This window comes from Physella acuta, unplaced genomic scaffold (assembly GCF_028476545.2).
Source record: "Physella acuta isolate Inbredline_101_S28 unplaced genomic scaffold, ASM2847654v3 ptg000511l, whole genome shotgun sequence".
In the NCBI taxonomy this organism is placed as follows: Eukaryota; Metazoa; Mollusca; class Gastropoda; family Physidae; genus Physella; species Physella acuta.
The window spans coordinates 832,336-840,928 of NW_026732030.1; the positions used below are offsets into that span (position 1 = coordinate 832,336).

Below are 8,593 nucleotides of genomic sequence, written 5' to 3' on the forward strand. Positions count from 1 at the left end.
TTAGCCTAGTATTCTTAGTTTGCCCAAGCTAGCCGTAGATTTACGAAATGGGGATCCTAAATGTTGTAGGGCTACTACTAATTTATCCATCCTCACTTTTTGTCTTTAAATTGGTATCCGCAGAACAGTGCAAGTTTATTTCACCATGTACTTGTTCAACACCTTCTTATGATATATCGTTAGATCCTTTAATGGTTTTAAGAAAAAAGTAAGTTAAAATAATACTATTACTATTATTTTTATTAAAAAAAAATGTTCAGGTCAGCTGATCTGATGCTAGTCACATGATCATTTTTTTGACAGTTTAAGGGGGTGTTATATAGTTATATAGGCCTAATGATGATATATTCAATATTTTTATACTTATAAATAATATTAAACTTAATAAGGCCAAGTTTTGACCATTAATATTGCTTCAATGTTAAAATTGCTCCAGTGGTCAGTCTACCTTGATCTTCTCTCATGTTTAAAGGACATTTACTTAGATATGTTACATATTATCATCATTATGATATTACCAACAAACAAGTTATGAGAAATTATTTAACATTATTTTTTCCAGTCAATCACTTTACGTTGCAGACTCAAAATATGGATACTACTTGCAACCATGCAACAAGAATGCAACAGAATGTGGTCCTGATTTAAGCATGACTGTAAGTGAAGGTTTAGCCAAACATAAGTTTGCTAATTAATTTAGATGGTCACCTGCAATGACATCAAACAGTTGGGGAGGGTGAACTTCAGATTTGAGAGACAATGTGCAGAGTGTAAAGTAAGAGTTTAAAAATTTGATATAGTATATGTTTTATTTATTAGGAACTTCTTTTTAACGTGTTGGGGGGGGGGGGGGGGTTGGGTAAAATCAACTAAAAATTTGTAATGTCATTTATGAAAGAACCGTATTTTGTCAGATAACCACCCATTTTTATGCAGTTAGTATTGCCAATCATCCTTAGACTCTTGCTAGGTTAAGAAAGACAGTTGATGTAGTTATTTATAAGGTAAAACAATCTATATATATAATTCTCTTCTGGGAGACGCTAGAAAACAAGCTGTAAACGCGCTCCCTACCATCCCCACCCCTACATGGTCTTAGTGAGCTGTGGTTCACGCTATGTTTACCTTCGTGGAGTCGGGTTTAGTGACGGCTATTAGGGGCAGATAATTTAGTTTGAAACGATTTTAAACGGCGGGGGGGGGGGGGGGGGGCGGTTATGGTCCTTAACGAGCTACTTATAGTGTTTTAAAGAAATATTTTCAGTGTCAGCATTGGTACTGTCGAATTCACAAATTATGAATTACTGAAAAGTAGAAAAAACAACAACTAAATAGCGCCGTATGTTATGCCGCGGGCCGGCTCGTTAAAAATAAAATACTTAATACTAAGGTCTCTATTATATCTATTATGGATATGGTCAGTGTTAAATATTTGTACTCATTACAATGGGACGGAGTGGTCTAGCAGTAGAGAGCTGGACTGCCAATCCGTAAGTCTCGAGTTCGAATCCAGGTTCAAGTCAATAGAACGTCCCTTAGTCCACCCAACTCTGATGGGTACCTAACTCATGTTAGGGAAAGTAAAGGCAGCTGGGCATAGTGCTGACCACACTATCTCTTCATATGCCGAGGTCACAGAAACAAGTGAACTCTACTTCACTTGCCCTATAGACCATCAGGTTTGAAAGGGAACTTTACGTTTTACACATTACAAAAACAAAATTTGTCATGTTTTACTAGAACAAATATGTTGATATTCTTGGTTCTGCTCACACCAGAAGTTGTCAAAGGTTTTTAATTAATACTTTAATTATGGGTGCTGAGAGGTCCGTAAAAAACATTTGTTATAATTTTCACTTAATTACAACTGGAAAATTAGTTAAACAAATTTAACACTGAATTAACTCTAACATTTTAGGCCTGTCAAGTTGACAATAACACACCACCAAATAAATATGGCATAGGCAAGGTAGATGGTAACACTGCTGAGTCATCAGATACCAATAATTTTACTCTAAAGAATACTTTTGGGACTAACACTGATACTAGGTAAGCAGTTTTTCTTTATTTTATTTTTCTACTTGTTCATTTGTACTTTTATTGTTATCCAAACTAAAGTGAGTCATCTTATAATTAATATATATTTTAAAACAGAAAGTGCAAGCAGCCTGTAAATTTAGGACCATTATGACTAAAAATTAAATCCTAGTTCTAGATTTCTAGCATTGCATTAACACACAAGGATATAAAAAATAGGAAGGAAAAAATACAAAGCCAACTTGTTTGTCACCATGTTTTGTCTAAAGCACCATTTGTTCAAACACACTTAAGTGCCTAGTTGTAAGATAAGTTGCATTTCAAGGCTGACTTAAATTTTAAGATTGTTGCAATAGCAGATAAACTCACACTGAATTTAGAGTGTTAAAGTTTATACTTAAGCTTATCAAAAGTAGTCACTAAGTTTTGATAGATAATAGATTTTGGGTTAAATGTTACACAGCTTAAACTGAACAAATTACAGATTTAAGCAATTCTACTTCCAGTTTTAGGGTGGTGTACAGTACAGATGTTTTACATTTTATGTTGAACATAACTGTTCTTAAACTGGTACATTGTGGTAGGTGGTCAGACTAAGAGGTTGTATTCCTGTTAAAATAGTAATAGGGTTCTAGTTAAGGATGATTCTGGGAGGAAGTGTAATTCAGAATGAAGTCATTTTAACCCACACAAGTACAATTTATTTTTCTATATTGAATTGGCTGAAGGAAGGTTAGATAGTTAACTGTGACTTTATGTGTGGTAAAAAGATTAACCATAGTGTCAAAGTTATGTTGATCAGATAATATGATGTTGTGGATTAACCCTTTGAGCCCTCCAGGCCGGTAAACCGGCTTCAACATTAAACATATATGTCTGAAAAGCCGGTTTTCCGGCCCGATGATCTAGCGTCATATTTCTAGCAGCCGGGTATACCGTCTAATTAAATATAATTAGCGGAAGACTGACTAAAACTGCGCATATGTCTTTTGAGTGCGGGATTATGATTTTAAAAATTGATTTTTAGGAAAAGTGAAAGTGTTTACATTTCATAGCAATGCCGCCGAAACGAAAAGCTGAGCCACAGCCGTCGAATTCATCACAAAAAGTTGGTGCAAAAGATGAAGCAAAAGACCAAAATATCAACAAAAGAAGAATGACTGCATCTCAGGCAATACAACTACTTATTGATTCTGATGAAGAAGATAATATTCCTGGTCTATATTTTGATGATAGTGACGTTGAATTTGAGACTGAACACAGTGACATTGAAATTGACAGTGACAATGAAACTGATCAAGTACGTTTTGATGCACGTGGTGTCAAGGACAAAGATTTGCCGAAACGGAAACAAAATGTTTACTGTTGCAAAACATGCGAAGTTTTTCTTTGCATCGGGTCTGGCAGTGATAACTGTTTTGAAAGTTATCACACAAAAGTGGCCCTCTGGCGTTGAACTAGTATGGCCAGCAATCAATAATAACAAAACAATTACTAAATGTAAATTGGTTTCTTCTATGTTCTATCAAAACAATAATTATACGTTCGTTTTATATACATTGTTCTGTTCAAACATTGTAAAAAAAAAATAAAGAATTTCAGAATCTTGCTGCATTGTTGTTTGGCTTGATTATCTTAAACGGTTCAAAAGTTATCGGCAAAGTTAGAAGCAGATAAGTCAAAATTGGTTTGGCCCTGGGAGCTCAGGAAATGGGAGAAATTAGGCCAGGGAGACCAGGGCTCAAAGGGTTAAGCTTATTTCAAGTATCAATCACAACCATTTACTGTATATTCATCCATAATACTAAATACTGTCATGTACCCAAACACTCACTTGTTGCAGCCCTGATTTTTTGATATTGTAAACAGTGATCCTGTAATACACTCTGTTCAGTAACTGATAGCATATTTACACAATAATTATAAGTGCAAGTAATACAAATTTCATTTATTCCAGGACTTCACTGCTTACAATTGTATGTAGCTCAAAACAAGATGAATTTATATTTGAAAAGGAGGACCCTACCAATACCTATGTAAGCTATGCTTTAGAAACTTAACTTTATAATTATTTTATTGGTATGTAATTTATATAGTACGCTCCAACATTGTTTGCATATTGATACTTTAGAAAATAGTTCAACACTGTTTATAAAAAAATGGTATTTCAATTAATTTTAACCACCATCATCAGCATTTTACATTAAACACCCGCTTTGCCTGCCCATCCAGCAAAAGTTCTAGTGGATTGAGTGTTGGATCCATTCTTGTTATTTTGTAAGTGTTTGTTGTAGCCTTCACATTTTAATTAGATAATTTCCAGTTTTCATTTATATTGATAATGCTAGTCTATAAATTCCAATTAGGGTAGTCCACATAAGACAGTAAAGGTTATCTGACACATTAACTTTAAATGGAAGGAATGATAGTTTAGCAAGATGGTGTCTTTATTTTGTGACAATATGGGAGTGGGGGCACAATTATCTCATGAAAATTATTTTGGACAACAGCTCATAATCTGTTATCTACATTAATTTTAACTAAAGATAATAATGAAAACAATCTTTTATTCAGTTGAATAAAATAACTCGCCTTATCAGTGAAAACAAGTAAGAATAATTGTTTTCATCATCCAGAAGTTTGTGTTTGTCTACTATGACTAAGTTTATTGAAAAAGAGTCTAGTTTCTATAATAATGTACTGTATGTAAAATGCTGTAGGTTATTTTTTCCTGCCACAGGTTTTTTGTGTTTATACTGGTGTACCTGATTGGTGGTGTCTTGTTCCTCAAATATGTGAGGAAAGCCCAGGGTGCAGAGGTCATTCCCAATGTTGAATTTTGGAAAGAACTCCCATCCCTCATTAAGGTGAGTTGTCACTTGGGTTGATTATTTTTGTTTAAGGCCACAGTATAGAACATTGAAATGATTCAACCACATCATGATGTCATGAGCCTTGCTGTTTATGTATTAAGGGCACAATGTGAAGTTTTTGTCTGGCCTATGTTAGGGTGAAGATAATTTAACCACCACTGTTGGAGAAACTAGCCCAGAGCTGAGTTGCCTGGTTGGCTCTTGTCAGTGGCCTTTGTTTGTGGGACAACTGGCAAATCACTACTAAGCAATCTTAGAATTATTTATTTTACTTTGTAAATTAATTAAGATCAACTATTTATCTCGTTTGTATAATGAGAAGAATTAAGTTGAAAAATGCATCAATACATTTTCTTGATTCTTAAATTCTTTACATACATTTTTTAGAGAAGTTTTGACTGTTTTAGATGTTTATTAAGTTAATTATGCTACATTTATTAAAACAAATCAGTGAATGCATACAAATATCTTCAATTTTTCCACAGGATGGTGTCTTGTTTACCTGCCGCGGATGTAAAGCAGAGACGACATATGAGAAAATTTGAAAAGGATATCTGTCATGCAGGTTTAGGGCTCAGTATCAGTCAGCTGTGACTAACAGAAAGAATCAGTTTCACAACAAGGGCCAAAAGGCTCATGACTTTTTTGTGTATGTTAGAAAGTATGGCTGACGTATAATTGTAATTGAACTATGCAAGTAAAGGTCTCTTTGAAAGTTGGATGAATGCTATATGAAACAAAATTGTTGCCTTTTTATGCTTATATGCATGTATTGAAAATATATGTCACTCATAAAATGATCTTGAATGAGACCTATAAGTATTCTATTTATCCTGAATGATCTTGAATGAAACCTATAAATGTTCTATTAATTTATCCTAAATGATATTGAATGAGATCTATAAATATTCTATTCATTTATCCTGAATGATCTTGAATGAAACCTAAATGTTCTATTCATCTAACGCTTTGTCTTGAAACATGACTGTCACTAAATTACACAATGATATTGAATAGGATCAATACATACTCTATTTACCAATTGCCTAGCAACTGTCAAGGAATCTCTGGTCTTTAATTTATTCAAAATTGTTCTCTATAGTTTTTGACAAGAAAGATCTTTAAAAGCCATCTGTTATACACAACTGTAATCTCAGCATTTATCACTTTTCATTATGTACATTAAGTATATGATTAATATAACTCATTTACTATAATCTGCTTTGATCCAATATTTATATTGTTTGTTTTTTGTCATCCATTTGCAATGGAGCATATATTTAGAGTCTTGTTTTCTTTAAGTAGTAAATTAACAGATATTATGTTAAATCAGATTTTTTTGTTTTGTTTCCTGTCCTCTATTTTGGTGGCCCAAAATTGAGCATAATGGAAATGTAGATGCGGCTTCATAGCAATCTGGTTTATAAAAGTAAACATGATCTCTATAAGCAATACATGTTTTATTTTGTTTTCTATCTTTTGATTCTGTATTTTTTCAGAAATCATAGTTTTTATTTGGTTCTTTATTTTTTCACACCAAAATGTTATGATTTTCTTTAATTCTGAATTTTTCACAGGTTATTAAGATGTATTTTTGTTTGGTTCTGTATTTTTACAGTTTTTTTTTCTTAAAACATAAGAATCACCTGTTGTAGCTTTACCAATGTAAAGCTAAAGCTTACGTGAAGAGTTTGAACAAAAATTTGTGTAATAATATCTGTTTACAATGGATGTGTGTGGCAAGGAAGTTTAAGTTCTGTCTTCTATTTGAGATCATGATGTTTTAAAGGTTTTTAATTTACCATATTTGCCTTGTATAATTATCACATTTATTTTTGCCACGTTGTCAACTAAATCTAAAAAAATTTACCTCCCGAGTTGCAGATCTGAACCTACTCAGATTTACTAGATGTCTAAATCTCATTTACAACACTAAATTAAGTGAAGTTTTTCAGTGAAAGTAATTAGCTAACTCAGATTTACTAGATATCTAAATCTCATTTACAACACTAAATTAAGTGAAGTTTTTCAGTGAAAGTAATTAGCTAACTCAGATTTACTAGATATCTAAATCTCATTTACAACACTAAATTAAGTGAAGTTTTTCAGTGAAAGTAATTAGCTAACTCAGATTTACTAGATATCTAAATCTCATTTACAACACTAAATTAAGTGAAGTTTTTCAGTGAAAGTAATTAGCTAACTCAGATTTACTAGATATCTAAATCTCATTTACAACACTAAATTAAGTGAAGTTTTTCAGTGAAAGTAATTAGCTAACTCAGATTTACTAGATATCTAAATCTCATTTACAACACTAAATTAAGTGAAGTTTTTCAGTGAAAGTAATTAGCTAACTCAGATTTACTAGATATCTAAATCTCATTTACAACACTAAATTAAGTGAAGTTTTTCAGTGAAAGTAATTAGCCAACTCAGATTTACTAGATATCTAAATCTCATTTATAACACTAAATTAAGTGAAGTTTTTCAGTGAAAGTAATTAGCTAACTCAGATTTACTAGATTTCTAAATCTTATTTACAACACTAAATTAAACTCAGATGTTTTAGATGTTGTCCAGATTACGCTAGTTTAGGTGAAGTTTTTCTGTGAAGGTAACAAATTCAGATTGACTAGATTTCCAACAATAAATTAGGTGAAGTTTTTTTTACTTAATTAATGTAATTAGCCAACTCAGATATGGTTGTAATTAAATTTGGCTGTGTCGCTGCATTCACTTGTCTTACTGTGATTGGTGCTCATCATCAGAACCCAGAAAATTAAATAATCACAAGCGGTTTCAGGGTAAACAGTTTTAAAAACAATTTAAATATAAAACAGTTATATTATTCTGTATGATAATTTAGTTTGATATTTTTTAAGTTAAATTTTAGTGAAGTAATGGCCAGTCAGGTTTTGCCCCCATGTTTTACAATTTTGTGATTAGAAATATTACTAGTATTGATTCTTTTTTGTATTATTACATTCCCTTACACTTTCTGTAACTTTTTTTCTTTCTTACTGATACTAACATATTTTTTGATGAATCATTTTCTAAGAGCATAATTAAATTTCAGTATGAAAAAAACTAGTTTTGAATTTGCTTTAAAAAAAGAAAATTGTTTGTGGTTGACTTGCTAAGATGTTGGTGAAAAATGATTTCTTCTTTGTTCTTAATTGTAGTGTTAGAAGAGATACCCTCCAACACAACCAAGTATTACATGTCAACTTTTTATGCATCATATAGGCAGTGACTCCAATTTCAACCTACTTTTCTTTTGGGATTTGCTTTCATGGCCTTTGTTGAACCAAGGCAGCAGTTGTTTGATTTTGGAGTTGTCTCTCCTAGATGAGTGGCCTCATATCGAGCCTCATCTCTCCAGGTTTTTAACTTGGGACTTTTCTGTTCAGCAACCATGATCTTAACCGACCCGATTACACCCACCTCCAAAAAATGATGTAGTAAGTTTCTGTATTTTCACAATGTTGCTTTATGCAACTAAATAAAATCTATGTCACAGCTTTAACAAAATATCATAACCAGTGGTTATAAAAACTTGTTGTTTTCCCAAATAAAAACAGTGTCTAAGGCAACTTAACACCCAAATAAATAGTTTGTCAGTGAGAATTGTTTTGTCACCATAGACAAATATTACAGCCTGGATATAAGCCTTCACACAA

At 32.3% G+C, this 8,593-nt stretch overlaps 1 protein-coding gene across 3 annotated transcripts; it reads left to right on the forward strand.

Moving 5' to 3' along the window:
• Positions 1-7,993, forward strand: LOC131944860 (uncharacterized). Of its 3 annotated transcripts, none has more exons than XM_059305721.1 (7): positions 1-208; positions 563-656; positions 1,919-2,049; positions 3,995-4,073; positions 4,232-4,314; positions 4,778-4,904; positions 5,396-7,993. In XM_059305721.1, exons 1-7 carry the CDS (start codon positions 48-50, stop codon positions 5,453-5,455), a joined length of 735 nt encoding a protein of 244 aa, XP_059161704.1. In that variant the 5' UTR covers positions 1-47; the 3' UTR covers positions 5,456-7,993. The 3 variants fall into 3 exon arrangements, with proteins under 3 accessions (XP_059161704.1, XP_059161705.1, XP_059161706.1); XM_059305722.1 differs by lacking the exon at positions 1-208 and adding an exon at positions 329-438; XM_059305723.1 differs by lacking the exon at positions 1-208 and adding an exon at positions 420-438 and having other exon boundaries at positions 583-656.
• Positions 7,994-8,593: the final 600 nt, after the last annotated feature.

Excerpts from the sequence above, each read along its gene's own strand:
- LOC131944860 (XM_059305721.1), top strand. The coding sequence starts at position 48 with ATGGGGATCCTAAATGTTGTAGGGCTACTACTAATTTATCCATCCTCA. Across the intron at positions 657-1,918 it reads GTCCTGATTTAAGCATGACT|GCCTGTCAAGTTGACAATAA; the intron begins GTAAGTGAAGGT and ends CTAACATTTTAG. Across the intron at positions 4,315-4,777 it reads GGATCCATTCTTGTTATTTT|GTTTTTTGTGTTTATACTGG; the intron begins GTAAGTGTTTGT and ends TTCCTGCCACAG.